Source organism: Phallusia mammillata, chromosome 5, assembly GCF_965637545.1.
Source record: "Phallusia mammillata chromosome 5, kaPhaMamm4.hap1.1, whole genome shotgun sequence".
NCBI lineage: Eukaryota > Metazoa > Chordata > Ascidiacea > Phlebobranchia > Ascidiidae > Phallusia > Phallusia mammillata.
In genome coordinates, this window is record NC_137256.1 from 14,684,600 (window position 1) to 14,704,192 (window position 19,593).

At 38.9% G+C, this 19,593-nt stretch overlaps 1 protein-coding gene and 1 long non-coding RNA gene across 6 annotated transcripts; one reads left to right on the forward strand and one right to left on the reverse strand.

Annotated features, from left to right (window-relative positions):
• Window positions 1-8,160: 8,160 nt before the first annotated feature.
• LOC145229895 (uncharacterized) lies at window positions 8,161-8,534 on the reverse strand. Its single transcript, XR_013860506.1, has 2 exons — window positions 8,471-8,534; window positions 8,161-8,414 (listed from the first exon to the last, which is right to left on the reverse strand). It is a non-coding gene; the product is annotated as an uncharacterized LOC145229895 (long non-coding RNA).
• Window positions 8,535-8,851: 317 nt separating this feature from the next.
• On the forward strand, window positions 8,852-11,565 carry LOC145229894 (uncharacterized). Of its 5 annotated transcripts, XM_080095237.1 has the most exons (6): window positions 8,852-9,855; window positions 10,042-10,186; window positions 10,310-10,358; window positions 10,419-10,526; window positions 10,605-10,688; window positions 10,773-11,565. In XM_080095237.1, the coding sequence occupies exons 2-6, from the start codon at window positions 10,184-10,186 to the stop codon at window positions 10,955-10,957; spliced, it is 429 nt and encodes a 142-aa protein (XP_079951363.1). In that variant the 5' UTR covers window positions 8,852-9,855; window positions 10,042-10,183; the 3' UTR covers window positions 10,958-11,565. The 5 variants fall into 5 exon arrangements, with proteins under 5 accessions (XP_079951363.1, XP_079951361.1, XP_079951360.1 ...); XM_080095235.1 differs by having other exon boundaries at window positions 8,852-9,888; window positions 10,310-10,526; XM_080095234.1 differs by having other exon boundaries at window positions 10,310-10,526.
• The last annotated feature ends 8,028 nt before the right edge of the window (window positions 11,566-19,593 follow it).

A 19,593-nucleotide genomic window follows, 5' to 3' on the forward strand; every position in this document is an offset into this window, starting at 1 on the left:
TTTTACGTCACACTCTTTAACCAGAGGTGCAACACCCACAGGGTTTCCGTGAAATAAAGGGTTCCCCGAGGTTTCATGTAACAATTCAAACTGGAATGATAAATAGTTGTATTGTTGCGAACAGTGTTAGAACCCACGTTATAGCTCTCCAGTTGGTGAAAATCTGTCAATTTGTAAAATGCCAAGACGGCCGATTGGCTTTAGCGCCATCAACTTGTGTCACAAGCAGGGGCGAAAATCCATTAAAATTATTGGGGGGACCTATAAATGCTGTGAGTAGATGACGTCATCTCGATTGGAGTCATGACGTCACCAAACAGATTTTATTTGACTACAGAAATACGTTGCCTCGAAACCTTTGCAGCAAACTCAGATTTTAAGCTTTAGCATTTTTTGTTTATTGTAAACAAACAACAAAATGACATACGAAAAAAATCTATGACACGTAATCAGTTTTGTTGTCAAATATGTCCAAACATGTTTCGACGAATTTCCGAAACAGCAACAAACTCTTTAGTGATTTCTTCAACCGGTACTTGATCGAGTAAATCTGAATGCACGTGACAAACAGCTAGATGATTTATGCGAACCTGGGTAGTCGTGCTTCTCAGTCATGTTTTTAGACGCCGAAGTGTTGAAAAGCTTCGCTCGCATTCACAAGAGCTGACAGGGCACACCAAAAGCAGTTTGAGCAAACTAAACACCTGCGTGAATAACTGGCGTAGTTCGGAACTCATAGCGCGATAAGCTAACTTTGCTTCATTTACAGAACTTGCCCCCGTGTGCTACTTAAATATCGGTAACTGTACAGACAGTTGAGTTACATTCAATTCGGGATATTTTGAAATTAAATCTAAATATGTTGCTGTGCCCTTCATTAGCATATTTTCGATTTCCAAATATGTTTGGAAGCTTGAGTTGCGGACATCATACCGTTTCTGCAAACACCCAAGTAAACAGTCAATAAACTCCACATACAAACCTGTAATGATCTTTGGCACATTCGGCGTGGAAGTGTGGTGAGGATCCAGCGAAACGTGGTGTCGGCTGCCGACGGCGTGGCACAGAAATTTCATCAAGCTCCAAATTCGCTGATATCTTTGTTGCTTCGTCAAAAAGGTTCGTGTACATTGTAGGGTCACGAAACACTTGTATCTGCTTTGCTGTTGTCGCTACAGCTTCTATTGAACCTGCATGACATACAAACCTAAGCATTCTGTGTCTAAAAAATGGTACAATTTACTACCTGATAAATTTGAAGAAGATGCCTGCATCGAGCTGTTTAGTTGTTCCAGCAGAGCTATTGGTTTTGTAACAAGGTATAAAGCTAAGAATGTTTCGGTTTTCTCAAAACGATTCAAAAGGGCATTGACTTTGGTGGCAGAATCTGAACTCCCCTCCGACATGCCGCGAAGACTTTCAGTTACAGCAGAATAATTTTCCAATGCCGATAAAATTGCCGACAATCGACAAAGCCAACGAGTTGGACAAAGCGGCCGAATCGATGCTTTTGTATTGATGAGCTCCGTACTACAAGCAACGACGCTTTCAAACATAACCTGCAAACGTTAATCATGATTTAATAACCACACAAAAAAAACCCGTATAAAATACCTTAAACTTTCCAGATCTTTTAAATAACACGCCGAGTTCATGGACCCATTGGACGGCGTCCCTGAAAAACGGACAGCTTGCAATTGATTCCTGCATAACCAAGTTTGCCAAGTGTGACTGGCAATGGAAATATGTGGCGAGTGGGCACAGACTGCTAATAACGGCTTGACACCCATTGTACTTCCCACTCATATTTGAGGCTCCGTCGTACGTTTGTGCACGTATTTGACCAGCAGATAGGGAAAATCGAGTCAGAACGTCTAAAATCATCCTTGCAATTGCATCTCCAGTTATCTGCTGCATTTTTTGCAGACCCAGAAAATCTTCATGTACACATAGCTCCGAATCGACATGGCGGATGCAAACGGACTCCTGCTCACTTCCACAAATATCTTGTGTGCCGTCGACCATCACTGCAAACATTCCATTGGCTTTAATTTTAGACGCTAAAATTCGTAAAATAAAGTGACTGAACATTTGTGTCATTTCTTTCTGACCACGAAATGCTATGAAGTTGGTTTTTCGCTGGAGGAACTCTTTAAACTCGGCACTATCTTCAACACGAAGTTTTAGGAGTTGGTGATAATTTCCTTCTCCCTCGTCATGGCCTCGGATAGCAAGGCCTTGTCGCAACAAATATCGCAAAGACGTGAACAATTTTATCAGCAATCGCCTGGCGGCAGCTTGTTGTTCGTTAAACCCTGTGTTTATTTAAAGTGCAACGGACTTCCGCTTTATGGCATCTAGTTGCATGGTGGCAAATGTATGTTTTTCTGTTAGTTGGTGCAAATCAAATGAACTCTTTCCCTTTTTCCAGTTTCGAAAACCGTCTGATATAAACGCAGGTTCTTTTTTTTGAACTGCGTGCAACAAACCCAGTTTGTCTGCTTTTGAACAAATAAAACAGAGCATCCCTTTAACACCAGGTACGCAAATGAAACATACCACTTGGTCTGAAAGTTTAAAAATCTACCGCCGCAGTTCTTTGTTGGCAAATGGCTTCTGGTTGGTTCGGGCAGGATTGTGACAAAAGATCCGCAGAATTTCTGTTACACAGGAGTTGCTTCCCCCATCTGTTGTGGTGGAACTGGTTTTGCTTTCGAGTATTTCTATTTCCTTCTCTAGTAACAACACTTTCAGGCACTGCAGAATTGACCTTATCTACTTTCCTCGAGTTTGTTTTTCCACTCGCTGCGTTGGAAACGAAATACTGTTCTATCTTACTAACTTTAAGCCGTTTAACGTTTTGAGACATTATTCTTGTAGGGCCGCAAATATTCCATCAACTGAATGTACAGTCAAGCTTTTTGCACAGACATCAAACAATTCGATTGAGTTCCATTGTTGACAACAATGTGAATTATGAAGTAGTATTATATGTCGTTAGATTTGTGTGATATTGAACAATAGACTTATATCTTATTTTTAGCTCAAGGGTATTAAAAATATTGGGGGTTACAGATGAATGGAAGCCCCCCCCAACCAAATTTTTTGGGGGGACATGTCCCCCCCGGGATTTGCGCCCGTGGTCACAAGGTTGTAGGTTCTAATCCTTTTCGCCTAAATCGAAAACTGTTTTCAATTTAAAAAATATTCAATTAACTTGGAATATAACAGGCAGCTCGACGATGGCCTCGTGAACAAAATGCATTGATGCTTTGCCGGCCAATTGAAAATAGAAATGAAACAAACAAACAAATTTTATAAAAATTGAATAAAATCACGGGATTTCCCGGGATTAATTTGTCCCGGAATACCGGGAAAAGCCAAAGTGGCAAATTTGAGAAACCCTAATAGTGCAGGGGTGGGCAACCTTTGTTTCTGTGGGGCCAATTACAAATGTCAAAGTTGGATCGCGGGCCGCACCTGTATATAACATAAAGTGATTTTGCTTTGTGGCTTACTAAATATGGTAAATTACAAGCATAATTCGTATTTATTTCTAGCCACATTTTGCCAGGTCGCAGAAAACTAGCATCAGGCGCATTAATCAGCTCAAAAATATGTAATAAGTGGACTCGTTTGCCAGTACTTTTGAAATCCAAGCCTGTCTGTGGGCCGCACAACCTTTAAAGAAGGGCCGCAGGTTGCCCACCCCTGCCCTAGTGCCTATCAGCATCGGTAAGCACTTAATGTAAAGCGGCAGGTACTGGGATACCGTTGATACACAAAAATAACAATTAAAATGAAACGCGCTTATGACGTCATAACCACACTCCCGCATTACTTGTTTTAGCTATTTACCTCTTGCAACAAGGTAAATGATGCGGTTTAAACCATTTTGGCTATATGTTTGAATATTTTTAGTGATTTTTTAAACAAAATAATAGTATTTAGAATTAAAACAAGAACAAATCAAAAAAGATAGTCGCTGTCGTATATGAACATGTAAATTTTAGGCTTTTGAGTGACATTGTACAAATTTTTATTTTAAACAATATATTTTCGCATGAATGCGTGGCAAATATAAAGAATTTAATTATTAAGGATTTGTTCTGCACCTAATTGTGTCCTATGTCGGTTCTTTGGCTAAAATCCCAATTCCTAATGTAAGATTTCTTGCCTCTAGCGGCGCAAACTGTTATGTACGGGTGCCAGGAAGATCGTCCATGGAAGAATCCATTGTGGTGCCTTGTGCGAGACCGCATGGTTATTAGTTTATTAGTGTCTGTGATGTGCTGAACGCATGAAAGTGGGTTGTGATAGCTAAGTAACGAATTTCTGATTCTATTTGAATAAGAAAGTTTATTGCAAATGTGAAAAAGTTGTACCTAAGTGAATTGGACCTGTGAACTTTGCGCAGAGCATTGGATTATTGTGACCCGATTAATTTACTGTGGGCAAGATTCGGCCTGCATCGATCTGTGCGACGAAGTGACTTGGTTGCATTGCTGTACGCCGGTATGTTTTAATGTAGTGGCCTGTATCTTGGTGTGTTTTACTGATTACGACTTACGATATTTACAGTGTGAAAACCGTAATCTGTGATTTCCAACTGGGAAGTCTAATGCCTGGACCGATCAAAGTTTGGCACGTTATTTGTTTCTCGCCTGTAAATGCGTTTGTCGTCTTTCCTCGTTCTGACTTTTACTAGTGTTGTTATATTTGCAGAAAAACGCGTTTATTGCGCGCGTCATTCATCTTGGTCGAAATAAAATTCTGTTGCTCGCACTGGTAACTTGTCCAGGCGCTGCACTGAAGGTGCGACGCTACACCTAATGCTACCCAATGTGGAGCACATAAAATTTTGTGCATTTTGGGTGCATAAAACATTAATCCTGGTTGGTGAATACCAAGTAATCCATGTGCTTAATCCTGGATCAGTTAATCCTAGATTATGGCCTAATCCAGATTAAGTTAATCTTGCTTGGTGAATTCCACCCTAATATTTGTATATTTGCTATAGCTTGATTGAGTACTGGCCACTTTTAACTTAAATAGCAATGTTACATAAAAAAAAACTGTTAAATTTTTGTTTTATTTTGCAGCAAATTACAATGCAATAAGGGCTATGCAGACATAAGCGTTAAACGTCATGTGTCTGGCGTTGTGATTCTAGCGACAAGCGAGCAACGCGGCGTCTAGCGTCAAGCGATAAGGGGTTCACACACGCTACGCAGTTGGCCTCAAAGCGGACGAAGGCAAATGCTGCAAAGAGGTATTTTTGTGATGAAAAATCTGCTTTACTGCCATTGACCGACTGCTTTTGTTGTTGCTGGATATTATCATGATACTTGTTTGCAACATTTTTTTACCCTGGGAGGTAAAGTACCTAAATTAATGTGTTAAAGTTTATGCAGAGTATGGGTTCGCCCAATCTTTTAGGCCTGGGAAGAAATGGGTGAGTTCAACTTAGTAAAAAAACATACAGGAGTACCCTCAAAAAAGCTTCCACAAGTACTTAAGAATGGATGTTACAATGTTGATCATCGTACATACATGGAGAGTCGTGTACAATTTGTATGAGTATTTCGTTTAACTCCATTGTGGTTGACTACTTGCAATCAAACACTAAATTGCTAATAAACAAGGTTTCTGCTGTTACAAGATACTTCCAGTGTGAAGCGTCAAGCGGAAAAGTTAAATCTGGTTTAACTCTGACGCTTCCACTGAGAAAATCGTGCCGTCACGACAAGCGCGTCGTCGTGTGTGAATGGTATGTCGCTTGCCGCCTATCACAAAAACGCGACGCTTATCGCTTAACGCGTCTAGTGTGAATCCCGCTATACAGTTGTTAAAAATATTATACAAAAACTTATAAAACAGTATAATCACAACACAATCAAACTTGTAAAAGATCAATTAATGCCTTTCATTTTGCAAATAAGAACTTGTTCTCCAGCGATGCTGAAGAAACCACCACATGCAATGTTAAACTATTTTGCAGTTTACTTTTGGCCAAACACAAAGAAATAATGCAGAAAGGGTTTCAAGTTTCTTAATCAACCAATATGGTGTAAATCTAATCTATAACAGTACTCAAAATGTGTAGATTATTTACTTTTGTTAAGCTTTCTCTTAATTCAATCCCTTTCAGTATGCCTGTCATAAAATGTTTGGTTGGCTTGTACAGTTTTGATGTTTTGTTCTTGGGTCAAATGCAAACAGCAAGCATCCTGACAATGACAAACAAGAAGGAAACATTTCAAAGTAAAACTGATGCCAATTACTGCAACGTTTGACTGGAACTGTACTTGTCACACTTTTATCAGCTATTTTTGAGCTTGTGCATTGTTACTCTAGTTTGCTACAGCGAATAACCTCGATAGGGGTCACGCACCAAAAGGACGGTGACTTTTAACATACATAATTGACAATTTCTGCTCAATAACTAATATAATAGTTTAACTAGGCTTAAAACACCATTTTTAGGATTTCGCGCCAAATGCGTTGATTTCTTCTTGACAACCCAGTACCTGCCGCTTTACATTAAGTGCTTACCATCAGCATCATCATTCTGGCGAAGTGAAAATAGGGAGAAAGAAGAAATATTTTTCTGCAGTGTTTCCAAAAATAAGTCATTTTAAAATGAAAAACAATTTCTTATTACTGATATAAAATAATACCGTTTTGATCTGGCTCTCCAATTACGATTTGTAAGAGACCTATACAATTTAGCATGTGCACCATTTTGGCTGTGACGTGACGGCTAAGCCCTTGAGTTTTACAACTTGTTTTAAACACTTTCCGAAAATGAGAATTCTATAAAAATTAGCAGAAATGTATACCAAAGCATGCTTAAAACCTTGATAGTAAAATAAATTTGGCGCGATTAAAGAATTTTTAGCAAAATTATTTTTTGTCCGAGACCTACACAATTAGCATACGTAAGTAGGATCCTTAAAGAGCCCCGGCACCGGAAAATTAGTTTTTAATATGTTGTTTGTCGTATTTTTATAAACACGATTTCAAATTTAAAACCACAAAAATCGATGTTACTAGTCAAATATTTATGTTTTAAATCTAAAAACACTGACACCTTGCGGATATTTTGTCACTGAGCTCAAACGCCATGTGACGTCACCTCGTACCAACTTGGTTTGGAGCTTGTTTGTAGTCGGTGGTTGTTAACGTTCTGCGACGCCAATTACGTTAGTTAGTTTAGGTATTTTGGTGTTTAAATGTTTTCATTTTTATACTCAAGTGTGAAAAAATGCCTGCAGTGTGTTCTTTGTATGGTTGCAATTCAAGAGGAAATCAAAAGGCCAGCAATATGACACTTTTTCGCTTTCCAAATATAAAGCGATTGCGGTCAGCTTGGATTAAATTTGTTAACGTGAAAAAAGGGACCAACGAAATACTGTGTTCTTTGTAGCCTACATTTCACAGATGAATGTTTCACAAATAAAATGCAGCAGACAGGGGTATGGCAAAAGTTCTGGTGTTAAAGCCAAATGCCATTCCATGTATTCATTAGAACAGCAAGAAATGGCATTGAGAGCAGCTGCAAGAAAAGTAGCACATGGTATGCTTTAATTAACTGTTTTCTGACATAATCTCATTTAACATTATAGTCTTTAATATTACCATTATGTCATACTAATTTAGTTTATTGTCATGCCATTTACTTGGTAATAACAAAAAAGTGTGGTTATGAAAAAAAGGTGTGATAATATCAATACATTTTCATTTGGGAACCACCCAATCTAAGCTATGAACCAAAATACATTGTGTGTAAAGGAAAACTTTTTTACCTCTTAAATGGTGTACCAGAAGTAAATTAACTGCAGATTTCCCTGGACACTCAGCTAAATTTAGTACATACACAATGATGGATCTTTACAACAATAAAATTGTTGCTATTAACCTTGTTAATGTATTCAGATGGTAATTTCATAATATTTTCTAGAGCAATGAAGTGGCAAACAGCAATGATATGGAAAAAGGATTCTTGGGATGCATTGAAAACATCACAAGCAAAGGATTGTTTATTAAAGCCTTTGTGACTGACAGTCATCCACAAATCATTAAATACATTAGTGAAGAATCGTCAGAAACAAAACATTATGTTTGGCATGTAGCTACAAGTATGATAGAAATAAAAGATGAGCATACACCGGTATATTTGTGTTTATGGTTTTCAATTCAGAAATCCAAAAGAAACTGACAGCACTTTCTAACAAAGCATGTTGCAAAGAGTTGGGACCTTGGGTGAAAAGCATATGCAACCACATGTATTGTTGTGCAGCAACATCACAAGGGAATTCACAACTTATAGTTGACAAGTGGCTGTCAGTCTGGCAACGTAACTCTGAAGTCTTCCCCAGCACCATTCAACAAATTTTCTGTAGGCAGTATACCTGTAACGCATAGAGATTGCTGGTTGCATGTTAGTAGTTAGTACAGTAAAACTTACTCGTGACGGGTGTTAATTACCCTCATCATGATTTCCCAATTGACGTTTAAATCGATAACATGCTGCTTCTAATACACGTGGAGACATGTAGATCCAAATCCAGGATATACTTTTATACAAAGCAGATTCGACTCGGAATATTCGTTGAACTTGGCTAACTGCTGTTGCACTTACTAATTTCATGGCAGCAAACGCATGATTTTCTCTCCTCCATTATCACATAGTTAGTACATAAACACCTACAATAATTCTGTTACGTGGAAAATACCTTTTGTCAACAACAAAACACCTACCTTTTTAAGCAAACAGTTGTTATTTATTGCTTAACTGTCAACTACGTATACTACGTTAGTTTTATCAGTTGTAAACAATAAAAAAAATGTACGCATCAAAGCTAAAACAAGCAATAAAAACAACAGCCTGCTGATCAACGCCAGTAAGCCTGTTTACATGGAGCGTTTAAGCGTATTCAACACGCTTAATCGATACGCATTTCTCTCGTTTCCGAAAAAGGAAAAAGGCAAAGCGTATTGGAGATCTCCGATTGCCAATACGCCTGAAACAGGTGGTTTGAACACGCTTACGGCGCGAATACGCTTACAGGAACTTTTTGTGAACAGTTCGTCAAATGATGCTGATTTGTCAAATTTTTGCACAAATCAACTTGGATACTTTCAGTTGTTACTTATCCGCCTAGGTTGCAAGTTTAGTTAAGTTTTTAGTCCGAGTTGTTGTAAAATTGCATAAAATGATCTACTTCAGTTGAATAACTTGTGATTTAAGTAACAATTTAGTGTAGCAGCGGGATTCAAGAAGTTATATGTAAGCAGAAAAGACTCCCAGGAAACTACAGATGAACTACTAATTCATGGTAGCACGTTGTTAATTGCAATAAAGGCAAGTCTTTTTGTATGAAACCTTGCTAACGCAGTTAATTAGTTTAATTAACTGTCAACTTTTTATCCCCTATTTCTGGAAGTCTGTCGTGCGCAGCGTTATTAACTTTGGTATCCCGCTGCGTTTTGTCGTGCTGTACATTTGCACCCAACGTTTTCGCTTTAATGGTGTTGATAATGCCCTTTGTGCTGGTGGGCGAAACGTAAGCAAACTAACAAGTCTTTGAATAAAAACTGTGTTTGCTGTTGTTGTATCTCTTTGATAAAAAAGTTTGCTAAACATTTGTGGTTTATACTCAAGGTGATAGCAATAATAAATCATGTCAGGAAAAAAATCTTTGGAATAAAGAAAATACAACTCTGCTTCTACAGCTTATTGAGGAGCAGAAAGTTTTGTCCAAAATAGATGTAAATCTCAAAGAAACCAGCAGGTCTTCATGAATCTGCAAAAAAAACTCTTGCTGAGGAGCACCATTTGGAGTTTGACTGGTTTGTAGACTAACAAAAGCAGGAATTAAAAAAGTGAATGTCCTAAAACATGACCCCAAACATGACTTAGCATTTTTGTTTCTAAAATTAACCTTATGTGGTAGAGATTTATGGTCTTAAGCATTTTTCTGTTCAACATTGTATTATGAGGGTGCAGTGCAACTTATGCATGTTTTTTGTGTGAAGGTTACAGATAAGAACAAAATGGAAAAACCTCAAGGTATTATATTACAAAGAAAAAAGGAAGCTTGCAAAAAGTGGCAGTGGGAGAGCAGTTGGACCTTTCTATGACCAACTAGACAAATTGCTCGGAGAAAGACCAAGAGCTATGGTAATTTTTGTTGCAGGTGAACAGTATCTAATTAATGTATTGAACAAATTTGTCTTTTATGTAAACCTCAGTGATACAAAAAAACTATTTAACAATGAAGTTTGTGCTTCAACCTGTTTTCAGGCTTTAAGTGGACTATCACAGGGGGTAGACACAACATTTGATCAATTTGGTAAGATATATATTTTTTTTCCTTGCCCACTTCATTTAACATATGTCTGTGGAAATGTAGGCAGTATGGATGATAGTCCCGCCATCATTGAGGAACAAGAACCTGCAACCTCTGCTGATGAACCACAACAGCAAGTGGAAAACATAGAAGAGGAACAAGGCACTGATGGTAATATGTTCAGAAGCAATTTTTATTATTTCGTGCAATGAATGTCAGGTAAACTTTTGCATATTGTTTTTGCAAAAGCAGATCAACCCAGCACAAGTAGTGGGCAACAGCCACCAGAAAGTGAACCCCATGCAGCAAAGAGACTGAAAAAGTCTCATAAAGGTATGCAAGTTGCTTTTGGTTGCAAAACTTTTGGCTTTTGGTTGTCTATTTGTCACTTTATGATGCCATTTCAAATTTGCATAGGGAAATTCGATGACAATTTTAAGATGCTAGCAGACGTTTTCAAAGAGCAGTGCGAAGAAGACCGAAAAAGTCGTGATAAAATAATGACTAAGATGACTGATGCTTTTATTGAGAGCATCAATCAACTTTCGCAGCAGCCTGCTGTTGTGGTGCAACTCGCTGACCCCTCGAAAACAGACAAATAGTGTGTTTACTGAGTATGACTGTTTTTTTTTATATGTAGACTTCTTTCTTCAAAAACCTTTCCTTCATACCTTCTGTACCTTCATTTCACCTGATTATTTTTAAAAACACTGTACCGTATTTTACGGACCATAAGGCGCAACTTAAATCATTTTTTTTCCTCATAAATTGATCGTGCGCCTTATAAGCCGGTGCGCCTAATGTATGGACCAAGTAGTGCTTTATTGCTTTGTTTAATGAGCTTTATACGGTAACCCATACTCCTTAAAATACGTTGCGTTCTATAGCCCGGTGCGCCTTATGTATGAACAAAAAACTAATCAAAGCAATTTATTGACAGTGCGCCTTATAATCGGGTGCGCTTTATGGTCCGTAAAATACGGTACTTCTGCAATTTTGTTCTGTACTACTGTGCACATTTGTATATTACGGGTTTCTGATTTGAAAAAGCTGGTTTAATTGCCAAAAATAAATGATGACACGCTATTTGCCTTCAATTTAAGTATTTATTACATGGTTATGATTGCTTGTTGTGTTTTATTGTGTTTAAATATTGTAATTAATTGCATTTAAAATGTACATTGTTATAGAAACATGAAAGTGAGATAAATATGTCACCAATCTATACAACAACATCCAGAACAATCCTGTATGATTACCGAGATGCAAAATCATGTTTACTAACAAAATATGATTTAATTTAGATTGATACAAAGCTTTTTCGATCTAAAATAGGTAACAATAAATTTATGTGGTAATTTATGGTCATCGACATTAGCTGTGAGCTAAAATACGTCTAGTATATTATTTAGTAAGCTTAGGTACGCACCGATAATCGCAGTGTAAACGGAAGGGGTCGCAAGGTAAGGATAGGTTAGGCGCCGCTAAGCATAGTGTAAACGGGCCTTTAAAGTTTAAAGCTTATAATCTAAACACTTTCCGAAAATGAGAATTCTATAAAAATTGGCAGAAATGTAGACCAAAGCATGCTTAAATCGTTGACAGTAAAATAAATTTGGCGCGATTAAAAAATTTTCAGCAAAATAACTTTTTGTCAGAGACCTATACAATTTAGCATGGAACCTTTTGTCAAAGACCTACACAATTTGGCATGTGTATGCATTATTGGCTATATGACGTAACAGTAGGACCCTTAAAGTTTAAAGCTTAATCTAAACCAGTGGTTCTTAACCTTTTTGTAGTCACGGACCCCTTTTATGAATTTTGTAGGTCTGCGGACCCCCAATGCAATTTACCGTAAGTCTTTTTATGCTTCACGTGTCTTGGCATTATACCCTGCCATGCTTTTGAATCATTTAAATCCGCCTTCACAGTCCTTTAAAATCAATGACGTTTTTGTACTGTAGTGGCCAACGCATCGAATTGATAATATTTCTGGTAGGCCTATATATAACTTCACAAATCACTTGTCCTATAAAGTCTATTGTCCAAGTGTGTTATGATGTCACAATAGCGAAGATAATCACAAAAAGTAATTGTTCTTGGCATAATTACGGTGTAATAAACAGCGTGCACTCGCATACAGGATTGCAAAAACGGTTGAGAAACTTAAAAATATTCTTCTGTTGGTTAATGATACTTAACATATTTCCCGTGGACCCCCTCAAACCATCTCACGGACCCCTTGGGGGTCCGCGAACCCCAGGTTAAGAACCACTGATCTAAACACTTTACGAAAATGATAATTCTATAAAAAATGGCAGAAATGTAGACCAAAACATGCTTAAAACCTTGACAGTAAAATAAATTTGGCGCGATTAAAGAATTTTCAGCAAAATACCTTTTTGTTAGAGACCTATACAATTTAGAATGTGCACCATTTTGGCTTTGACGTGACGGCTAAGCCCTTGAATTTTACAAGTTTTTTTAAACACTTTCCGATCAATGTTTTAAGCATACTTTGTCTACATTTCTGCCAATTTTTATAGAATTCTCATTTTCGGAAAGTGTTTAAAAAACTCGTTAAGTTTGTACGTTGATTGAAACATGTGCACGCCATGCATGAAAAAATGAAACATGTGCACGCCATGCTTTCCGGTAGAGCTGCTAACACGAGGCATTACTTACGTAACAATGACCACCACAGAACTTTGGAGTTAATGGATTTCATTGCTTGAAAAGGTGTTTGGTAAAGGAGTTTAATTAGGGTTGGTTTTGTTACCGAATTATTTCGGCAGGCCTGAAAATCGATCTTATGCACCAAGCCTGCTTACTTAATTCGTAACCGGTCCAGAACCCTGCAATAACGGCTCACCACTAAAGCCAATTATACTCCCTCACACTGGTTTAGCTTATGGGCGCGACTTATATTTAAAACAATGCAAAAACAAAGTTACACCGGGCACGTGGCAACCCACCACCAACACCAATATCACCACGTTTCACGGCACCCAGAGAAAAAGCCCTATCTTCGACTAGTGACGCCCTATTTAAAGCATGCGGAACAGGAAGGCACATTCCGGCGCAATCAACGCTTTCACAACTAATCACTCCTAAGGGGAAGCAGCGAGGGTGCCATAACACAAAAACGTAATTAAGGTGCCACAACGAAAACTAACGAAAACAATAAGTGACGGTGACAAAAAATAACAAGCAAATAAAATTTCGCTACAGTTTGCTGTATGGAAGTGCTTAAAATACATTACATTAAAAAAAAGAAGCGATGCTGTGCTGAACCATTAAATTGTGCAACAAATGCCGCGCATTCAACAGAAGAAGCATAAATGCTGTGTATCTTTTGTATTTACTGTTGTCGTTATTTTTTGCCTTTATATGGAATGAAAAAAAACAAGCAAGTGATTTTCCTTTGTTTTTAATTGCCCAAATTGGCAATTTTGCTCATTTAAAAAAAAAACATATTGTACCCTAAATTTTGGACATTTGTAGTGTTTTTATTGGTAGAAATCCTGTCCAGGTATGTATGCCATGTCCGAACATGTGCGGGTGACTCCGGACGTCTGGTTGTGTTCAAATACGGCACCTGCAAAATCTGAAAAAATTGTGTGAAATTTTGTGCAGTCATGCGAAAAATAATTTTCTATATCTTCATTTCGCCAGAATGACAATCCTTGCCTATCAATATAGTGGCTCCATAGTTTACGGTGGCTCTGATCAGGCTAATTCAAAAAAAGAAGTCATCCCGAATATTTTTTTGTGAAACACTGCCGCCGGAGTCCGGCAGCATTTAGTCAAATGTCAAACTTGTGATGTCTTGGACATGTCTAAAAGACGGGAATACGGGACGACGGAAATCGAGGTCTAAAAGACGGGACAGGCGGGGTTACGGGACAGACGGGAAAAGTGCCAAACTAAAAGACGGGAGAGGCGGGACTACGTAAAAGCGTTTGTTCGAAAAGATGACTAAAAGACGGGACTGGGTGAAAGTTCACATATAGTTCTTATAGCGCCAGACGGGACTACGGAAAAGCATTTGTTAGACATGACTAAAATACGGGACCGGGTGAAAGTTTAAAGGCGGTTGTTATAGCGCTAGGTGGGACTACGGAAAAGCGTTTGTTAGACATGATTAAAAGACGGGACTGGGTGAAAGTTCGCATATAATCCTTATAACGTTAGACGGGACTGCGAAAAAGCGTTTGTTGGGACTGGGTGAAAGTTCACATATAGTTCTTATAGCGCCAGACGGGACTACGGAAAAGCATTTGTTAGACATGACTAAAATACGGGACCGGGTGAAAGTTTAAAGGCGGTTGTTATAGCGCCAGGCGGGACTACGGAAAAGCGTTTGTTAGACATGACTAAAAGACGGGACTCGGTGAAAGTTCGCATATAATTCTTATAGCGTTAGACGGGACTACGGAAAAGCGTTTGTTGGACATGACTAAAAGACTGGACTGGGTGAAAGTTCACATATAGTTCCTATAGCGTTAGACGGGACTACGGAAAAGCGTTTGTTAGACATGACTAAAAGACGGGACTGGGTGAAAGTTCACACGCAGTTCTTTTGCGTTAGACGGAACTACGGAAAAGCAATTGTTCGACATGACTAAAAGACGGGACTGGGTGAAAGTTCACACGCAATTCTTATAGCGTTAGACAGGACTACGGAAAAGCGTTTGTTAGACATGACTAAAAGACGGGACTGGGTGAAAGTTCACACGCAGTTCTTATAGCGTTAGACGGGACTACGGAAAAGCGTTTGTTAGACATGACTTAAAGACGGGACTGGATGAAAGTTCACACGCAGTTCTTATAGCGTTAGACGGGACTACGGAAAAGCGTTTGTTCGACATGACTAAAAGACGGGACTGGGTGAAAGTTCACGTATAGTTCCTATACCGTTAGACGGGACTACGGAAAAGCGTTTGTTAGACATGACTAAAAGACGGGGCTGGATGTAAATTCACATATAGTTTTTATAGCGTTAATGTGCGAAAAAGGAACCACTGGTTTGACTTGATTGATCGACGTGTCCATATCAAACAATTTGTTGCTTCCTATATCTATGGGTGGCCTCAAATGTGGGAGTCTAATTTCTTGTCAAATAATGGCCGAGGAATGTTCTATTAACAAAGTAGCCTACAGACTCTTATGCTTGCAATACGCGACCACTGTATTTGCGTTTGAACACCTGTTGAAAACGGTTGGTGCTTTTTGTAGTTTAAACTTATTACAGCATTTCAATGTCTTGCGCTGCACTCTGCTATTAATGCTGGTTGTATCTTCGAAGGTTGTAAATAGTGATGCACCGAAGTTTCGGTTGGCCGAAACAGTTCTGCCGCAAAAGGTTCGGCCCGAACTTTTTTAGATGGGTTCGGTCCATCACTAGTTGTAAACAATGCAAAAGAGAAAGAAGCACGAAACAAAACCAATAAGTATTCAATTTTTATTTCTGATGTGTCCGCATGAAAAGTTAAGTACCAGAACACGTTTTTTTGGTCAGGTAAGCAGGTGTTGCAAAATATCTGTTTTTCTCGAGTTTTACCTTCTTGGCAATGCCCTTCCTCGTATTTGGCCCACAGGTTGGGTTGGTCGTTTGTTTCAAAAAGGTCCGAAAAGCATTCATTCGAGAGCGGAAATATTGGGTAATTACAACTTTTCCACATTCTCAGCTGGTCATAAACGTTAATCTTTAGACTTTTTATTATAACGTTTTTAACAGTCGCATCGCTGGCAATAAACCTAAGCCAGTTACGATCTTTTATGTCACAGTTTTGGCGAGGGGAATGTTGTTTATTATGGAAAAACAGTTTAGGAAACTCTCTTAACATACAGTCGCGCTATTCCTGTTTGCGTAAGACGGTACTGCTCATGTTTTTAGGCTAGGCTACACTAGCTCTGCAAACTTTTATAGTTAAAGTTTTGGACTCATTCATTAGTTGAACTTCATGTTTCGTCAGTCATATTTTCAAGCGTAGCCTATATATGGGAAGCAAATTTATTTTCTGACTTAAACTTTCGCTGGCATTTGTTGTCGCTGTCCGGCCATCAAGCTGCAGTTGTGTTTTTATCAAGTCTTCTTTCAGGGACCGGTCACAGTAACCACGAAAAGATAAGGTAGGCCTACATGTGCTGCTAAGAATTTAAGAGCAATCCTCATAATCATCCAGTCCCGTCTTACGCTGTAGGAACTATATGTGAACTTTCACCCAGTCCCGTCTTTTAATCATGTTTAAAAAACGCTTTTCCGTAGTCCCGTCTAACGCTATAAGAACTGTGTGTGAACTTTCACCCAGTCCCGTCTTTTAGTCATGTCTAACAAATGCTTTTCCGTAGTCCCGTCTGGCGCTATAAGAACTATATGTGAACTTTCACCCAGTCCCGTCTTTTAGTCATGTCGAACAAACGCTTTTCCGTAGTCCCATCTAACGCTATAAGAACTGCGTGTGAACTTTCACCCAGTCCCGTCTTTTAGTCATGTCTAACAAACGCTTTTCCGTAGTCCTGTCTAACGCTATAAGAATTGCGTGTGAACTTTCACCCAGTCCCGTCTTTTAGTCATGTCTAACAAATGCTTTTCCGTAGTCCCGTCTGGCGCTATAAGAACTATATGTGAACTTTCACCCAGTCCCGTCTTTTAGTCATGTCGAACAATTGCTTTTCCGTAGTCCCGTCTGGCGCTATAAGAACTATATGTGAACTTTCACCGAGTCCCGTCTTTTAGTCATGTCGAACAAATGCTTTTCCGTAGTCCCGTCTAACGCTATAAGCACGGTCTGTGAACTTTCACCCAGTCCCGTCTTTCATTCTACTTGAATATGCGATTTTCCGTAGTCCCGCCTCTCCCGTCTTTTAGTTTGGCACTTTTTCCGTCTCTCCCGTAACCCCGTCTTTTAGACCTCCATTCCTGTATTTCCGTCGTCCCGTATTCCCGTATTTTAGACATGTCCTGATGTCTTTGCCTTACGCTGAATGTCAATTGTCAAGAAAGTTGCTGAATGAATTTTAAGCAGGGACGTTTTTTTATTCGTATACTATTATAAAACCTCACCCCAACCATAGCACTAACCGTCAGCAATTTCCCGTTATTTAGCAGTTTCCGCGACGTCGCGCTAAATCCCTCGATTCAGTGGCACTGTCACCCCAGTGCTAAAAGCAGAATAACAGAGAAGAGGGAAAAGCAGGAAATTAACACTAAAAACAGAAATTAAAGGTTTTGCAAAATTTTTAAACGAGGGAAAAAATAAGGGTCACGTCTAAAACTGCGGGCCCACTTGACCCGCTAGGCCCAGCACTTGACCCGCTTGGCCCAGCACTTGGCCCGCCTCATGCAAGTATAAAAACTGCGGGCCGGCTTGATAAAGCCGTGGACACACCTGTCACATGTCATTAAATTTTGATTTCGACAAGATCTGAACGGCAAGCAATGGATGTAGTGGGCCCGCAGTTTTTCCTTGCGATAGACGTGACAAGCACAGGATATAGTGGGCCCGCGGTTTTTCGATACGAGAGGCGGGTCAAGCACTGGATATATAGTGGGGCTACAGTTTTTATACTTGCAAGAAGCGGGCCCGCAGTTTTCCAATTGCATGAGGCGGGCCAAGTGCTGGGCCAAGCGGGCCAAGTGATCCAAGTGGGCCCGCAGTTTTAGACATGACCGAAAAAATAACAGAAAAAAAGTGCAATTTTTTGTTTCATGATATTCGATCCAAAAAGCAGAAAGAAGGCAAAAGTTTCTCTGTTTGTTTTTTATGCTTTTTGCACAAATTATTTTCAACTGATCTAATGCCATCATAAATCGAATCTGTCAAAAAAGACACAAAGCAGAAAAGAAGGTAAATGTTTCTTGTTTGTTTTTTTATGCCATTTTAACCAGGGAGTCGAACTGCTTGTCATATGGGTGGGTGACACTAAAATGCTGAATGGGCGGGACGTCGCGGAAACCGCTCAATATCGGGTAAATTGCTGACGGTTAGTGCTATTAGGGTTAGGTTGAGGTTTTATAATAGTATATGAATCAAAAAATGTCCCTGCCTAAAACTTATTCAACTATTTCCTGACATTAGGCAAAAATGCTATGGCGGGATGTCGCGGGAGATGGCGGGACGTTTCGGGTACGGAATGTAGTGTTCGGCGAAATTTTTTTTAATGATTTTCTATTATAAAACCTTATTCCAACCTTAATAGCTCCAACCGTCAGCAATCTAACCCGATATTTAGCGGTTTTCACGACGTCCCGCCCTCCATTCCGCCCGTCCCGCCCATTCACCGTTTTAGTGTCACCCATATGGGTTCAGGTTTTGGGTTCACTTTGTTTTGTTTTGAGGGATTCGGGTTTGGTTCAGGTTTTTTAAAATGTATAATTTCGGGTTCGGGTTTTGTTCCAGTTCGGGCAAATTACCCGGCACGAACCCGTTTAAATCCCCTTTTGTTTAATTTTAATTTTACCTTCACAAGAATTTCGACTGTTCGTTGCGAAACAATGTGCAAATTTGTTAGTTTTGCCATGCCCTATATAGCTGTTATCTCACGCATATTTTTCATTGCCCTGTTTTAGAAAAAAATAAGATTATATTTTTTAATGGTTAGGTTCAGGTTCAACACCAAATATATAATAGGGTTCAACTCCGGTTCGGGTTTTCGGGGAATCGTACTTTATGGTTCGGGTTTAATGAAATGAACTGCTCAAACCGGTTCACGGGTTCAGTTCTGGTTAGACTCCCTGGTTTTAACTCACACAAGCCATCTTTTCTCAATCTAATACTTCTTCACATCAAATGTTTCCTAAAAACAGGAAAGCAGAAAAGATGGGAAATGTTTCTTTATTTGATTTTTGTAGCATTTTACCTTGTAACAACCATTTAAAAACTATGATACCTTTTTAACAGATTGTGTAAAAAAACAGATAAGACAGGAAATGTTACTTTATTTGCTCTATTCCACCAAAAACATTTTAAATGGATTTAGTATCTTTTTCACGGGCTCTTCCCAATCTACTTATAAAACATATGCGAGTTTTAAAAATGTTGATGGTTAGGGCTTTTAGGGCCTGGGTGAGGGTTTATGATAAATATAACACTATAATTTAGTTTTGTATGCCCAGTTTGGGCTTAATATTCTTATGGGTGTTGAAAGTGGTACTAAACACTGTATGCTATCGCATGTTAACACAAATTAGGCCCAAAAGTTATCTGAGATTAAATTATAAAGTTATTTG